The following is an 18,362-nucleotide window of genomic DNA, read 5'->3' on the forward strand; positions in this document are numbered from 1 at the left end:
TTTCATAGTCTTCAATTTACACACAAACAATTCTTTGGTAGTTTCCTGTATTACCTGGTACTTACACCAACATTTATATATACACAGTACTTGGCAGGTCATTGCAATGCTCTACAGTTTCACAAGGAAACAAATGTTAACCAAGAAAAAAAAAAAGAAACATAACAAAATGATTAAGATATTTGTTAACTTTAATAATACAAATCAATAAAAAACATACAACAAAAATGTGGACCATATAAGACTGTTACTAACATCTGAAATGACAGAAATACCCAAGACCAAATGTAGCCTGGAAGGTCAGTCATGGACACTACACATGAAACAAAGTAGGAATGGACTTAACAGTATGAAGCCTATCGTCTACATTATCTAAGTGAACACAATACATCTAGGAGTTTCACATGCACACAACTTCCCAACGAAATTAATAGGACAAGTCTAGACTTGACTTTAAAGTAAAAGAGTTCAGCAAAAAAGAAAAAAAAAAAAAAAAAGTTTAATTATGACTTTTTTTTAGAAGAAATAAGTAAAATGACAATTTAAGAAAATAATTAATTAATAAGCCATTTAAAATCATTTGTTTAAAAACAAGTTTAAAATTATAGATTTATAGAAGTTGTTTGTTATAGTTTTAATAATAAGCAATTAAAAAGTGTCAAATAAAGGTATAAAATGAAGCAGACACCTATTTTAAAGAAAGAACATTGCCATATACAATATTTAGTTATTTCTCTTCAGTTCTTCTTTGTATATACAGACACACCTAGACAAGAAACATTGACTTTGTGCTCATACTGTACAGCTGACTCCAACAAAAGCATCAATTTCATAAGATAGCCAACATCCACTTGGAATCTACCACTTCAAAGTCTGTCAGTTATGTTCCTCTACACCCAGGTCCAGCCACTTCTAGTAGTTATAGCGGTAGTGTGATGATTGATCATAGCCAAAGGATGAAGAGTTTCTGAAACAGAAAAGTATTGCGACTCATTTATACAATGTTGAAAGAGGCTAAGTAAAAGCTTGAACAACTATAGTATCAGTTTTAATTCTAAGTTCATAGAAATGTTGCAAAAGACAAAAAGTTGTAACTAAAGTTGATACTACTCATTTGTTTTTTTATCTAAATAATTTTAAACAATTCTTCAATGTGTCTGAAAGCCAAATAAATTCTAACTAAAATCTGCTAGACAAGTTAGTACTGAAATAGATTAGAACTGGACATTGTACTAATGTCATTGAAATCATAGTCTGGAAAGAGAAAAACAAAACTTTCAGATAACACAATAGACAAATAATGTCACATTTAGACAATGTCCTTTCATTCCATCAATTACAATATAAATGTGTAAACTTTTTAAAATTCAGAGTCACTGCTCTAAGCTTTATGTAACAACCCAACTCAAAACTCTGAATTCTCAGTTTGTTGTGACAAAGTTCTATAAGAAAGTCAAATCAATGTTAACAAAATTGTAATCCTATAAAGAACTATTGACCCAATCTAAAGCAGTTGGCAACATTGTAAATCTTATCTTCTATGTTGTTAGACTGTTAACCTAATAAGAAGCCTCAATCCAGAGCTTGGGAACCAAAGATTTCAACTTCAAATCAAGACAGACAACATGTAGTACCTTGAGTTATACCCAGATCCAAAAGCAGGGGAACTCTCTAACTGTCTGTCAGACTCATAATACAAATTCTGAAGTTGCTGTTGTTGTTGTTGCTGTTGCTGCAATGCGTAATAATCCTCACTCTCCTCTGCCCAACTTGACTGTTGTTGGCTTCCGAGGCTCATATTTTGTCGCTTGGGACTAAAGCTATCTTCACCATAGTCAGCACTGAAGCTTGATTGGTTGGCCCTTCGCTTGTTACCACCAAATGCTCTGGAGACTTCTACTTTGACATAAAGAGGTTCATTAACAAATAAGTACTCAAAAAGTCTTCTTGTTTGTTTGACAAGTATGATCTTTGAATATAACAAATGTAAAAAAAAAATTATGAACAAAATTCAAAAGGTTGAAAACGAATAAATAAATCCTTTCCTAAATTTAATAGTTAAACTTTAATCCCATTGCTTACTTCACCTGCAAGCATAATGTGTTCACTGTCTGCTCAAAACACAGCAAACATTGAGTATGTTTGTGAGAGCTTAGGAGATGGTCTCAAGAGCACTGCTACCAAAAAAAAAAAGAGAATGTTGGAGCACAAATGATGCTGACTGTAATCAACTGTACTACAACATTCACTGCGGTTTAGGTAAGGGAGTTGAAACCTGGAAGATGGCTTCTTTAGTGCTACACTGTAGTTTCTTCAAGGTAAGCACATAACCAAGTAAAACAAAAAGGTTGTTATCAAATCAACAGGTGCTGACTATTAATGGATTGTCATTGAGGGTAACAGTATAAAATATCAACATTTTAAAATCAGAATTGCTTTCACATTCAAAGATAAACATTTATCAAATGTGTAAAACAGAAATTTAAGATACAATAATATTTTTTTAAATGATTATATTTTCAGGGTGGTCTTCTGAAATGACAATGAAAGGAAATCTAGACCATTTTCAGAAGTCATTGACCCATTATTTCCAGTTATCATAAAATGGGAAATTACTCTGTAAGTTAGGTTAGAGACCATAAAATGGAAGAATTGGAGTTGCTACTATGATTGCATTTGGAGCATTTCCATTTTATTGAGTTAAAACCCAAATTTTGTCAATGTGGGAAGCATGGTCGAGAGGCCAAGTGCGCTTGAACTTGGCTACCTAGAAGGGGGCTCGAGGTTCGACACCCGACTCGGGCAGATTTGTGTTTACTGAGCGCCTAAAGGCAGCACGGAACACCAACTCCTAGATACCCCCTGCCCCCCACTGGTCCACAAATGAGATTAGACCAAAAGCGCTCTGAGCATGCTATAAGCATTAAAGTAGCGCTATATAAAAAAGCTATAATAATTAATTTCTCAGTTTTAATACTAAACTAAACATTTGTACATTTTTAAGGTTTATAACAATGACAGATGTTTTATACCAACAAGTATACAAGATAGTCCTATTAAATCATAAGATATCTCTAGAGTACACCTATCTAATTTCGATCTTCCCAACACTATTTTACGTCTGAAAACCTTTTTTTTAAATCTCAATTTCCTTGTACAGGCCCCTACCAGCTATTAGTTTCATTGCCTAGGATATGTAACCCCCAGGTTTAATAAATGCCATCACCTACCTGGGGAAGCTCCTGTGCCCAAGTCTGAGGTTAATGCACTTCTCTTGGCTTGTTCTACAGCAAACTGGGTCTGATTCAGCATGGCTATTTGATTCTTGATGGCCAAACTCAACTGGCTTTGAAGCATCATCATTTCCTTTGTGGTTTCAGCATTTACACCCATATCACCTACACATAGAGGAACATGGTGAACACAACATGCTAAAAGCACAAAAAAAACAACATTTACTGTTACCATAGGTTTTAAAGCTAGTTATAGGCACTAATTTTAATTGTAATAAATAGATTTGTTTAGTAAATCATAGATTATCAATAATGTTGTAATGTTAAATAATAAACGATATGATATAAAATAATTTACTAGAAATAAATATCTAAGTATATACATAAGGAAAATACAAGGACCTGATAGAAGACAACTTTTGGATTTCGATTTCATTATCTTTCAATTATACACTTCAGAGATTCCGTAGAGAACACCCAGATAGAGCACATGAAGTTGTCGAGTCTTTAGAATTTGAGACAGTTCAAAGACAGGCTGACACTGTCTAACTTTAGAATTTGAGACAGTTCAAAGACAGGCTAATACTGTCTTAACTTTAGAATTTGAGTTAATTCAAAGACAGGCTGACACTGTCTAACTTTAGAATTTCAGACATTTCAAAGACAGGCTGACACTGTCTACATTCAAATGCTCTTTTAGTAAAACAGTGTCAAACAAGCAGGGAAAAAACCAAAGTACTTATAAAACTGTCTCAAGTCACAAAATAAACTCTCCCAAGCATAGAGTAAAAGCTTAGCTTAGCTCTTGCGATGCACAATTGTTCCACTGTGCTATTCACAGGCTTCAGGCTTTCACTCAGAGAAAATACTTCTTAAAAATAGATACCAAAATTCAGGAGACAATTACTACAGTAGAAAAAGATCTAAACAAAACTGCCCTCGTTTTCAGTCTTTTCTTTCCTAAGTACTATCAATTCTCTACAATATATTACTATCAAATGGGGCCAACGGCATAGCTATGTGAAATCCAAACTGCAAGTCAGAAAACAGCAGAAGTGGAAGCTATTTTTCAATTAGATGAATATTAAACTCTATAGTCTTTAGAAATAGGCAATTATTTCTACATAATAGGTTTTTGGATTTCGTTTGAAATCTCTCTCTCACACAGATCTACAACTTGATAACAGTCTAGCAATACAGTGAAGCTACTTCACAAAAGACATACAGCAAGTGGTATGTTGTTCAAAAAAGATTATGACACAATCTCATTTATCAGGGCAGCACTGGATGATAGCAGATACTGTAAGCAGCACTGCTTGCTACCAGCAGTTGCTTGACTAGGTGGACTCTTTTGTTAAATGTTTAAAGATCATACTAACCCGAGCCTCCTGCCATACCTCCACCAAAACCTGGCTCATCAAATCTATCAGCTCTACCACTGCGGGCAAAGCTTCCGCCAGATCCGAATCTTTGTCTGCTCCCAGCAGATCTGGAGTTCCAATTGGAGTTATTCCTGCCGAAGCTTCGATTGCCAGAACCACCTGGATTCTGCCTTCTGTTGACTGCAGTGTCCCGACCAAGGGGACCTCTTCTTACTGGTCTGTTTAGCTGACCACGTGGAGATGCTTCTGGTCTGCTTATCTGACCACGTGGCGATGGATCTGTTCTGCTTTGCTGACCACGTGAAGATGTTTCTGGTCTCTGACCACGTGGGGTTGTTTCTGGCTTTGGGTACACTGGTTTTGCAGCAGGGCCTTCAGCCTTTTTTTCCTGGTAAGAAAGTATTGGACCCTGAATATCAATAAATTTTAGCATACACCAGCGCTCACTTTCAGCACTGCTTATGGTCACCAAACTTCAGCATGTCCACCCAATGCAAACCAAGTTTGGACACCGACCATGGTTGCTAGTGGGTTGTTTTTTTTTTTCCTTTCATGTTCTTGTGTGGTCAACCTTAAACAGTCTCCGAAAACAAAATGAGCTATGCAAGTGTAATGCTGAATGCATTTCAACATCTGAAATGGCAGACAGCTCATCTCAAGACGAAAGAATAAAAAAATAATGTTCATATTAATTTATTGTGCAAATCTAAAATAATTAAAACCAATAAAGGAAAAATTTAAGTAAAGTGAAATTCATGCGCTGAATTGCCTTAAGTATATAATTTACTGCTCACTTGTATTGGTTTATAGAGAAGCAAGCCATAACTCTAATTATGAAATGATTCCAAGATTACTTTTGCTATCTACAGTTTTGTAGCCACTGGCAAGGCACAGTATAATGATTCTATTTATTTTACATGTTTCAGATGTTCCTTCAAAATTGAAGATTATTACATCCTAGCCCCTATCTCCCGCAGGACGGTGAAGGAAGCGTCAGGCAAGGTTCGAACCGAGACGGCATTCCAGCGCGCATAACACAAGACTACACAGCCATAACAATTGTATATAACTCTCCCTACTCTCCTCTCTGTAAATGTGTTGGTATTTTCTTCAACACTCTTTAGAACAGAAGAGATGGACCTGAGTTTCATGAACACTTCTAACACTTCAAACACAAAACCTATTGAGTTGGCTGGCACAAGTCCTTCTTGTGTATTTGCCCATTAGTGCGCAATTTAAACATAAAGCTTGGTATTAAGTTAGAAGATCCACATTTGCCTTGCACACAAACCTGCAAGACACAGTAGCAGGTGGAACTGCAGAGGACTTAAAGAAGTAACCTGAAGTTGATTAGAAGCCAATAGATGGCTGATAAAGAATGATTAGGTCTTTTAGTTAACATATATTTATTAGCCAACATTTACAGGATAAAAATTAAAAAAAAAAAAAGTTTATTACTTGTGAACTGCATTTCAAATTCATTATAGATCTTTTAAAAGCTTATTCACCATGTAAAGAAAACTGTTTAATGTATATAGTTTTCAAGCCAGGACAGAAATTAATCTAAATTGTTACTATAGATTATACTAGTACAAAAAATTTAAACCTGTTTTATTTGATATTTTATTTTTTTGGCACATCGGCACAATTTAGGCCATATGGTACCCATAAATCCTCAAGGGTTACTTATCCTTTTTAGCTCAAGATCTAAATATTATACAGCCAAGTTATTAAAAATAAGGTCCAATCATAGCTCAAATAGTAAAAATTTATATAATTTAATAAAATATGTTGTAAATATATATTTACAATTTCTTTGCCCTACCACAAATCAAACTTTCGTAGTCAACCCCACCTCCCAGATAAAGCTCAGTATTTTCCCAGGGTTGACATAATCAAACATTGTTTTATTTGTTTAGCTCTTCACCAGTATAAAAATAAAAGATAGGCATTGTACAAAAAAATAGCTACAGGTCAAGGAGTTCTAGCTCAACAAACATACCTCGCGGTAAAAACCTCTCCTTCTGTTAAACCAATAGTTTCTGCGTCGATTCCTGACCACATCCTGAACATTGAAACAATAGCACTTAACTAGCCAACAGCTATAATATAATATCCTAAGTTAGTAATGATAACAAATGTGCATTTGTTGCAACAAGGCAATTATTAGGAAAACATGAGGAAGAGGGGAGACCAGAGTTTGAGTTACCCCCACTACTAACAAAGTTGCTTAGAAGAAAGAATGATGAGCAAGCAGACCATAGAGAATAAGAGACAAGGTTATGGAGGAAAGAATAAAGAGATTCTTTTTTTTTTAGATCAAAGAGTGCTTCAAAACAAAAAGGAGTAATTTATTATGATGCGCAAAAAATGTGTTGGGGGCAAAATTATACAGTTGAACAGTGAGCATAATTTGTTCCTGAACATTTTCAGAAAAACTTCAGTTTATCAAAGTATATTTTTTGATTGAGAACCTTTATATGATTAAAGCATTGACAAATAATTAGACTTTACTTCAAGTCTGAAGATTAAAACTAATTTGCTAATGATCAAGTATGTTATTTTAAACCCTCTTCGTAATCATTGGCAGCCTTCAGTCATATGATGACTATGGATGTCTCATTGCAATTTTAATATCTGAGTAGGTCACAGCTGAGGCTGCGTAGCCACGGGAAATATTGCATTCCTCAATAATCTTCTGACCCGAAGACAAGCCTTATTATTATTATACTTTCAAATGATAACATTTAAAAATTAAATTTTATTTTACTTTTTTTATGTCTGTTTTTGGAGTCTCTGGCTTGGGTTCTGGCTTTGTTTCTTTCTTCTCTGGTGATTGTGTTTTTTGTTCTTTGGTCTCTTCAACTTCCTTCTTCTCAGCTTCCTTTTTCTCCTCCTGGACAACTTTGGGTTGAGCCGCAGCGGCCGCCTCTTTTTTATTTTCAGTTTTCTTCTCTGTGGTCTTGTTGGATTCTTTTCTTTCTGTAGATAGTTAAACAGATTGATCATTAAATCTCAGCAATCTAGCCTTTATGGGTGTTCATGGACATTGCTAACACATGTGTTCCAATGTAAACCAATCTCATTCAGTTATGAAGTATTGCAATGTTTGGATAGAAGAAAAAGAAGACTATTTTACAATTACATTGTTTTAATCTAGATATAAATTTAAAATATGAACAGAAAATGTTTTTATCAATAAAAAATTACATTTGTCGCACTTACTTTCTAAGGGGTGCAACTCTAAGACATTGCCTCCAAGCTCCACTTTAGCAAACGCCTTCAAACAATTGAACACATTATTTCTGTTGTCCAAAACTAAGCGAGCAGTCCTTTTAGAACATAGCAAACAATACACAATTTATTAATTAATGCTGAAACCAATCACATCAAAAGATACATTATTTACTTAGCTAGAGTAGTTGAAGTTAACTCAAGAATGATTTTCTTAATAAAGAATTTGTAAATCAACAAGTACATCTAAAATGTCAAATTACAAAAAGCAATTATAGAGAATCCTGCAATTATATTTACTGCAGAATGTTTTAACTAAAAAATTTAATACACTTAAGACGTAAATAAAAGATACAAAGCTAAAAAATCAGGCAGATTAACCTTTTGAACCCTCCAGCCCGATTTATCGGTCTGCGCATAAAAACTCCACGCCCCGCCAGCCAGACATATCGGTCTCGCGCACCTTACCTTAAACCTAATGTCCGTAATTAAAAATCCAAAGAAAAAACATGTCACAGAGGACTATTCTACTTGTGGCATACCAAGAAAGAATATAGGAGATAAAGATTCTAATAAATTTATCTCGAAATAAAATAGTTCATTTTAAAGTTTTAATACCATTAGTTTGTTTTTAAGCATGCTTGTGTAAAGCATCATTTTTCCCCAGGAGCCTAGTGGAATAGAAAACTAAGGGCAGGGTACTGCGAGGGTCCAAAGGGTTAAAGAAAAGGTTTAACTTTTGTTATTTACCCATCTTTAAATTTCTCAGGGTTGTAATTTACTTCTGATGCAAAGGGAAACAATACTTTCAACATTTCTTTGGTTGTGCCCTCAGGCAGATTTTTCACAAATACTGAGCCAATGCCACGATGTCTTATCCTTCTATTTATACCTGGTCACAGCCAAAAAGAAAAAAAAAATTACATGAGCATAGCATGCACAAAAATGGTTCAATCTTAAAAGTAAATTATACTAGGCTAAATAAAAATAAAAAGTGAGCATAAATTAAGTATTTGAAGGAGTGTCTTGAGCTAGTTTTTACACTTAGTTAAAACAAGAATTTACATACAAATAAAATGCATTCAATGAATGCCTATTATTAATAATGCAAATTCTTTTAAAATTATTTTTTTTAATTGCTTTTGTATAGCACAAACTTCATGCTTATAGCATGTTTAATGCACGATGGTCCAATTACTTAAGTGGACATGTGGGGGAGGGGATTCAGAACTATCTTTAAACAGATATTTTTGGAAAAAAAAAAGTTAAGTTTAAAAAAAATAATAATAATATGATAATATTATATAAAATAAAACAGATTTGAGTCAATAATCAAGAAGAAATAGAAACTTATAATATGCTAAATGATAGTAGGAGTCAATGGATTAAGCCCTTTAATTATTTAACATAACTAATCAATTATAGCAAGTAAAATAAGTCAATGATGTACCTAGTCGTCTGAGGGGAACATTTGGAATGCACAACATTCTAACAAGTTTTGTATCAAACCGCAAGAAACCTGGACAAATAAAAGAAAGATCTTGTTACTTTTTAAAGTATTAATTCAAGCAATATTTTATTAGATATCAATAACTAAACAATCAGGAAATAGCAGAAATATATCTCCATACAAAAAATGATAGGCCTGACAAATAATGTTTAAAATATGTTGCAAACTAACTTTTAAGTTTAAATATAAAAAAGTAATTTTACAAAATAATGTGAGGGTAAGATAGAGCTGTTTTTTTTTTGTTGTTGGCCAAATTTGGTTATAGAACAGGAGAGGCTGCTCGAATAATTGACAGGGGGAAGTAAGGCAAGATTATGTTGAGAAGGAAATCGAGAGGAGCATGAGGCTTGGTATGCAAGGGGGAAGGTGTAGACCAAACGATGTGCGAAAATGAGCAGGTATTGAAGAACAAAATAAATATTATAAAGATATTTAAAACACTTAAACCATGTCCCTCTTGTATGGTTTAATACACTGGCATAATACACATATCTAAAATGTTGTCAACATGTTCTCAGTTACAAATTGGTGTAGACAGAAAAAAAGACTAACACATATGGGTTTTGAAAAGCTGAATATTTAACCTTTTCCTGCTTCATATTCAAGTTAGCTAAATAAAGTGTTTCAAAACAAATAGTGACGTCAAGTTAAAAAAATATGCTATTACAACTTCATTGATAAGAACAAAATAATTTTCTTATTTTAATCCAAACTGTGTGAGTGCCTCACAGAAGACATCTCTCCAGCATATGTATGAATGTATTGCAAGTAACATACCCTTCAGTTCAACTTCATTTTGATCATTCTTCTTGATAATCTCTATGTTGACTTCTGATGAGTGAAAGTCTAGTTTCATCAGATTGTGAACAACTTGCGCAGCATTCTTAGCGCTGGAAATATACAGCTCTCCTTTCCTAGTAGAAATGATACACATTGCAATCAAGTAACGACTACCAGTACATGTCATTTGATACAAACAGTATAAAAATATTTTTTTGTGAGTCACATTCCCTACAAAAAAATATAAGAAAATATATTTAAGATGTACTTAGGAGGAAGAATTTTAATCCATAAAACTATTTTGGAAGAATAAATACAACCAACTTTGAATAGTTCATTTTTGGAGCAATGCCAATCAAAAAAATAGTTATCAACTGTTAGTACTAAGAAATAACTACAAAAATGTCATTTAAATAAAAATTATTTAGCTATGGGCTAAAGAAATTATTTTTATTTAATATAAAAAATAATTTGATACAGGAGCTGATCCATCACAGGTTGAAAAAAAAACAACAAAAAAACAACACTACGTTGAAGATAGTGGACTATCTTCGAGTCCATAGGATATGAGATATAAATAAATAAATATATAACCAGTATGAAGATGAAGTGGACAATCTAAATTTGATCCAGTATGAAGAAGTGGACAATCTAGAAACAGTATAAAGTTAACAATCTAGATTCAGTATGAAGATGAAGTGGACCTGGGAAGTGATCAGACCAGTAAAAGTGAAGATTTTTTGAAAAAAAAAAAATTAACATGGTTCACTTTCTCCTTTTTATAAAAATGAAAATGGTAACACACTTGTTTTGTAAATACCGGTACCATATTTTGTAAGTATGATTAAATATATTTTTTTGATTAGACCTGGAAAACACTTTCTTTGTTTTTACCCTAAGAATCTAAAAACTGATAACAGATATAAGTTACTATAAACAAGATGAATGTGTTGATTGAAGACAGAACAACTTACCCTCTTGCATATCTGCCAGGGCTAAGAATCTAACAACTGATAACAGATATAAGTGACTATAAACAAGATGAATGAGTTGATGAAGACAGAACAACTTACCCTCTTGCATATCTGCCAGGGCTAAGAATGTACATCAAACTTTCTTTAGCATATTTAAAGACACGTCCAATCTGGCCATTCATGAAATCTCCACACTTCAGTGGGAAAATTTTTACCTGCCATTTACGCTCTAGAGTAAAAAAAATTACAGAATACATTCATTAGTTTTTTTTATAATTTAAAAATTTTCCTACATAGGTAAGCTGTTAAATACAAAATGTAAACACCAGATTGTTTTAGAAAACTATAGAACCATATTGAAACAATTTCAAAAACAAATTTAAATGCCAAGTGATTTCGGATTAAAGAAAAAAAAAAAGATTGATAATATTTAAAATAAAAGGGACACTTTTAAGTTAGTGACACTATTACCCATAGAAACATTCATAAATGAGAAGTTTTAATTAATTATTTTTTTCAATATTTTATTTTTGGTAGAAAATGGGGGGATGAGTCCAGGGTGAAGGAGTTATTAACTCTTCAAGACCGCAATGACGCTGACAGCGACCAGTCTCCCGGCCGTGCTAACGTAATGACGCTTCCAGCGTCCGATCACTATTTCCCTATTTACTTCTTTTTCTTTTCTAATCCACGTTTTTAATCCCTTAAATGGTTTAAGGAAACGCTAGAGCGGCCATTTTGAAAGTTTTTTCATTTTGATACTTTGTTGATCTAAGCTGTTTTTATTGTTCTAAATATTTTTTTTTTGTAAGTGACTAGTGAATTTTTCGTTTTTTTGCATCAGACATCATGGCTGACAGGCCTTCTTGCCATTTTACTGCTGATCAGGCTCTAAATATCTTTTTAGATACGAATGATAGTGACATGAGTGACTTAGACTTAGTCTTAGAGTTAGATAGAGATTCTAGAGTTAGAAAGTTATAATGAAAGCGATTTTCAGACTCAAGCAGTCTGATAGTGAATTATTCATCCCTAGATCTAGTAAAAGTAGTAAACGAAAGGGGGCGTCGCCCCAGCCAGGCCCTAGTAGATCTAGAAAGAAACCTCACTAAAAGTGTAAATATTGATCAAGTTTGACAAAGTTATGTTTTTTAAATAGATAATTGGATAGAGTTTAATATTTCATACAATAATAATGATTGAGGACTGTTGGAATATTCTTTTTTTTACTTGGGAAAGTCAGTTTTTAAAGATCAAATTAAAAAAAAAAATTTTTTCATCTCTGAAATTACCTAATTTTTTTTTCCAGTGACTATCTATAACATTGAAAGATAAATTATCCTGTAGTACATTCAATTTCCAACAAAATTTTATATAACATGTCTATGTTTTAACAAACAGAAAAAACAGTATGACGTTTATAAAAATGCTTATAAATGTGATAAAAATTGTGGGGGGAAAAAAAATTCCGGTAGAATGAGAAAAAAATTACAGTTTTTAAGAGTTAATAGTGACATTTTGTCTACTGTATACACACACAAGCCTTACAGTTCTAGTTGATGGCAAGTCAATAAGATTTTGTAAGAAATAACTCTTAGGAAAAGTGTTTATCAAGCTAACTGAAAAAAAAAACATGTTAATTTTTTTTGCACAAATATTTTTCGATGTAAAAAAAAAAATCTATATTTAATTCTGAGGCCTTGTTTCCGATTCCAAGATTTAAGATAATGCAGTATTTCACATGACCATGCACACCCAGCTGCAACGTGCTAATGCAGACAAAGCTGTTGTCCGCTAGTGGTTTACTTTTCATTGCTTACGCCTGTCTTCAACAACAGCCTATGAACCTCCAATGTGTGTCCAAAGACTTTGGTGAGAGTTACACAGCTGTCTCTTTCAGAAGCTATCTTCAGCCAGTTGCTTTCCTCTATGCCAGTGAGGGCAAAATGGCACCTGAGAGATCTTTATAGCACTTCCAGGGGGCACCACTTTTATATGACAAACTAACTAAAGTCTAAATTATTATGGATATGATCCATAATCTAAATACATATTCCGACTTACTTGATAGTAAACTAACATTTACTTGAGGCATCACATTAGGATCAGCATTAGGGTCTCTATCCTCATCTTCATCATCCTCATTCTCTTCCTCATCATTATCATCTTTTTTCACAGACTCAGGTTTTGTTTGCATTTCTCCATCTCCTGTCATCATTTCCTCTTTAGATTCCTCACCAGATTCTTCAACTGTAGGGTTAACATCATCGTTTGGCGCTGAATCCATTTTTTGTTCATCATCTGCATCTGCATCAAGTGCAACATCAGTAACTTTGTCTTCATCGGTTTGCTTTTCTGCTTCTGTCTCAATATTGTCTGACTCAGCAACTGTTGGGTCAGACATTGTTTTTCACTTTTATTTAGAAAAACTCTGTGAAGAAAATAAATTATAGGAAATAATTATGATGCGGCGATAATTTATAGAGAAACTATTTTATTCAACTTCACTGTTCATATGAACTAAATTGCTCCATGAAGTTACTGTGGACAGAATTAATTAGGAAACTCTTTAAATTTGTAAAAACCATTTTATAAGAAAAAGACTTATAAAAGACTCAAACCCTGGCCAAAGGTGAAGGTTATGATGACAGGAAGTGAAAGCTCATCATGTTATAGCCTATATATTACTATGCTTAGACGTTTTTTTTTTTTTAAACATAATAAAACACCTAGCAGGAACATCCTGTGGAGCTCAAAAGAAAACCTTAAGACAGTTATACACTGGATACGTCAGATCTGTCATGCATAACTGTCTCTCCATACAAATAGCTGCCTATAAAACGTATCAATCATCTTTAGACACAATCCAAAACTAAGCCTTGCGTCTAATCAATGAAGGTATAAGAACTACTCTCACAGCAGCCTGTGAAATAAATTCCAATATTGAACCTCTTAAGTTAAGGCGCAACAGAGCAGCATTAGAAGCTATTGAGAGATACAGAAGGTTGGAGGACGACCATCCAAATAAACTACTAACACAGAGAAATAAGAAAAACAAGCAAAGAACTCTAATCCAACTTACTGACGAACTAGCCCTAAAACACCATCTACCCAATAACAGAGAAAAAATTACCAGATTCTCAAACATAATTCCTGGACTTAACTACAAACAACCAACCATTTAAACACATTTAATAAACAACACTTACAAAAGAATCAAATCCACAGGAGCTCAAAGTAGGCACGCTCGAAACAATTGAATGCTATACAAAAACAGCCATCCATATATACACAGATGGATCAGCCTTCAAAGCCACCATCAGTGCTGGTCTTGGTGCCTTCCTGGTCTTCCCGAAAAAATAAACACTTTGAAATAAGTGCACCCAGTGGCGACTACTACTCAAACTTCCAAGTCGAAATTGAGGCAATTACCAAAGCTTTGCAGACAGTCGAAAACAAATAATATGAAGGGATACAATCACCATCTTTACAGACTCCCAATCCACTCTTCAAGCACTTAACAGCAGCAACTCAAAGAGCCCAAGAGAGTTGACAACACAAATAGTGATAATACACCAGATGATGACAAAATAAAAATTCAACATCACATTACAGTGGATCCCTGGACACATTGGCGTCATGGGAAATGAAAGGGCACATAAGCTTTCAAAGGCAGGATCATCTATGGAACAACCAGATAGACCTGTTAATCTCAATATTAATCAACACCACAAAAAGGAGTGGCTAAACCAATGGGCAACAGGAAAAACAGGCAGAGCCATGTACAAAGAAATGAACATGTCTAACAAACTGGACAGTATTAACTTCCTCCCCCACAAAAAGCAATCTACAATCTTCCAACTAAGGACAGGACACACACCTCTGTTAAATTACCATCTCAATAAAATAAATCCTACACAACTCCCCTTTGTAGACACTGCGCCCACCTTTATAAAACCATAAACCATACCCTTTTTGAATGCCCCTTCCTTATCCACCTTAGTCTGACCTTAGGCAGATCCTACTACCACTCCAGCACAAGATAACCAACACCCTGTACGGCAGTGCTGAACAACTGAAGAAAACACACTATTTTTCCTTGGCACAGTCTGCAATAGTCTTAACTAACAACAGCTTCTCATGTCAGGTTTCAAAACCAAAATACAGCCTTCTCAGACAAAAGAGATGCTGTAGTGTTGTTAACTCAGTTTAAGCCTTAAGCTTATTATTATAAATTGATGGTTGGTAAGCGGGCTGTAAGTTGTAAGGACTGTTTTGTCAGGAGCCCGTTATTATTATAATTATAGCCTATAGAGTCTAGACCTAGGCTATGACACCATCAATACCAAGCAAACTATGCGCATGCACCTTTTTTCTTTACTTCCGACACATACTATTTCCTTTTCCTTGTAAAGGCTAAGTTCATAGTGAGGTCAAACTCAGGCTCAGGAGGTGTGGAATTATTCTTTTTTACTACCCGGTAGTGAAAGAAATGGGTAATGGGATTAAGGCTATTTTAAAGTCTGATTGTTGATCAGCTTATAGAGACTATTTGAAGTTGTGGAGGGTGGGAAATGGTGCAATGGATGGTGTTCTTGCGCTGGAGTAAAAAGAAAATGACTTTATAGTAAAAATTAAATATTAAAACATCTTTTTAGATATATTTTCTTTGATCTGCTCGAACCTTCCACCAACCCGATCGAGCTTACTAACTGGGGAAAAATCCGCTCGAGGAAAAGTACGCTTGGCGATACTTACCCTACACCTCTTTGACTTCGTATTTAATTTTAACTAATCCTAGTGATACATTAAATCCAATCTATTTTTATAGAAAAAAGGACGAGGAATTCAGAGATACCATCAGTTTTTTCATAGGTCAGACTGTTACGGTGCTATAAAAATCCAAACTTGAAAATTGCTGCCAGCGGGCTTAATGCGCTCGAACTTCGCACTTTACTATACAACTATAGTTAGTATAGTAATCTTTATCAGAAATCTATCTCTACTAACTACTAGCCCTATTCTAGTAGAATAGAATCTCTATAATATTAATAATCTTTAGTCTATTTCTAGATTACTAGACTCTAGATCTAGAATGTCTATAATTATAAAGATCTATTCTATTATTTCTATCCGATCATTCACATTGTGATTGTGTCATCACTCATTGTCCACTCCGATGTCTATCGAGATTAGGTAGACCTAGAATTTAGTATTACATCCTAGTAGGTTATAGATAGATTAGACTAATCACCTAGATATGTTTAAATGCAACAAAATTAATTTTCAAAGATCTGCTTGCTAGATTAATAATGAATGTATAAATATTGTAGATCTATTATTTTTTTTTACTTTATTTAAGATAGACCAACATTAACCTGTTTTAAACCTTACTTTGACTATTTATACAATAGAAAAAGAAAATGTACTCTCGTTTGGAATCTGGATCTATATAACAAAATTTGTTTTAAATAGACATAGAAACCGGCAAAGCAGGGCTTTCTTTAAAAACTGGGTATTTCTAATCAGATATGGGTATTTCAAACCTTGTGCATACTAAATGCGATATTTCCGATATTTTAGCTAGAACGCTATTTAAAGAAATGTGTTTTAAATAGACACTGACCAGTACAGCAGAGCTTTATCAACGGTGTAGATCTAGATTTATTTCTCATCAGATTTGGGATTTCAGGCCTTGTAGATCTATGTCCCCCGACACCTCCCTATCTATAAAGGCTACCGGGTCTTGCAGTATGCACGCTGGACTGTCGTTCGGTCGTCTCTATGGATCTTGCCTACTGCCATCCCCCATTGTCCTGTGGGAGGTGGGAAATATGGACTAAAATGGAAAAAAAAAAAAAGGAAACTCTATCCCGAAGGAACACCCGAAACGTACAAAGCAAAAACAAAACATCTAGGCCAGCGGTACTCAACCTTTTAAGCTCGGCGACCCCTTTTTACAATATCCCACTCTGCCGCGACCCCCCCCCCCCAATACACACACATACAGCAATAGAAGAATAGACAATAACAATCCTTATTTTTTATGGTCTTAGGCGACCCCTGGCAAATCGTCAATCGACCCCCAAGGGGGTCGCGATCCACAGGTTGAGAAACCCTGATCTAGGCTCATATGTTCGTGTTTTTTTTTCTTTTTTTTTTTTTTTTTGACTTTTTAAGCAAGATTTATTATTTTTATTATTATTCAGCATAATTGTTTTATGAGCCTATTTATTTTCAAATATATTTATAAGTAACCTTTAAGGCACAAAAGGTCTTCGTTTCCAAAGAGTAAGTAGGCCTATATAAGGGTGAGTGCAGTGTTTCACGTGACTGCGCAAACTTAGTTGGGTCCTGTACATTTTGCAACATCTAATGCAGACAAAGCCGTTGTCAGCAGGAGATCCAAGTTTTCTTTTCTTATGCTGCGCCTGTCTCCTGCAAGGGTTTTCTGCGCGTGTCCCGCGCCTTCGTGGGAGCTTTCCGGGTGTCTCTTTCAGAAGCCATCTGCTGCAATGTGCTTTCCTCTATGCCAGTAAGGGCGAAATTTCGCCAAAGTTGATCTTTATAGCGCCAGAAAAAAAAATCGCCTTTTACGTACAGTCAGCCCCACCCCCAAGTGGGACAACATTCCGACCAAGCGCAGCTGTCAAAAGTAGTGCTTCTATATTGTCCACACCGGCCTCCAGCAGTACATGGTTATTTGTAAAGTAGTCTTGACAGCGTATGCCCATTATGGAGCAAAGGAACCTTTGATGGAAGCGTTAGAGGCATTATGCAGAGCACCCTGGTCTCAGAGCCATACAAAATTATGGTGAGAGCTAGTGCCGTCACTAGGGGGGGGGGTGCGGTCCTCACCGGGTGACACCCGTTAGTGGGGGGGGTGACACCCAAGTAAAAAAAATGCTTTTTGGGAATAACTGACAGTTAAAAAAAAATAAACGACAGTGGATAACTATTGGAACATGTTATTCACAATTAATAAATAGATCTATAGAAGCTCTAGCCAAGATGAAGATGTTACAATGAGTCGAATGAAATACTTGAATATTTTAGGGGAATTTTGTTCTTGACGAGTGCCAATTTCACATGATTTACGACGGACATTATCTAGGGCAAAAGGAAAAGTACGCTATTTGTCAAAAGAATGGTTCTGATGGTTCTTATAGCAAAAAAAAAACAAAAAAAAAAAACCACAACAGTATTCTTTTGTTGTCGATTTTTTAAAACTATTTGTATAGAAATATGT

The 18,362-nt window shown here is 34.5% G+C and overlaps 1 protein-coding gene across 5 annotated transcripts; it reads right to left on the bottom strand.

Annotated features, from left to right (window-relative positions):
- Positions 1-173: 173 nt before the first annotated feature.
- LOC106074822 (nucleolin-like) lies at positions 174-16,647 on the bottom strand. 5 transcript variants are annotated; one of them, XM_056018907.1, is made up of 13 exons: positions 16,508-16,647; positions 13,178-13,544; positions 11,213-11,342; positions 10,137-10,273; positions 9,300-9,368; positions 8,600-8,741; positions 7,841-7,947; positions 7,386-7,597; positions 6,618-6,680; positions 4,613-5,003; positions 3,231-3,398; positions 1,635-1,899; positions 174-967 (listed from the first exon to the last, which is right to left on the bottom strand). In XM_056018907.1, the coding sequence occupies exons 2-13, from the start codon at positions 13,515-13,517 to the stop codon at positions 913-915; spliced, it is 2,079 nt and encodes a 692-aa protein (XP_055874882.1). In that variant the 5' UTR covers positions 13,518-13,544; positions 16,508-16,647; the 3' UTR covers positions 174-912. The 5 variants fall into 5 exon arrangements, with proteins under 5 accessions (XP_055874882.1, XP_055874886.1, XP_055874883.1 ...); XM_056018911.1 differs by having other exon boundaries at positions 1,635-1,896; positions 16,508-16,646; XM_056018908.1 differs by having other exon boundaries at positions 16,492-16,511.
- Positions 16,648-18,362: the final 1,715 nt, after the last annotated feature.

Source organism: Biomphalaria glabrata, chromosome 2, assembly GCF_947242115.1.
Source record: "Biomphalaria glabrata chromosome 2, xgBioGlab47.1, whole genome shotgun sequence".
Taxonomy (NCBI): domain Eukaryota; kingdom Metazoa; phylum Mollusca; class Gastropoda; family Planorbidae; genus Biomphalaria; species Biomphalaria glabrata.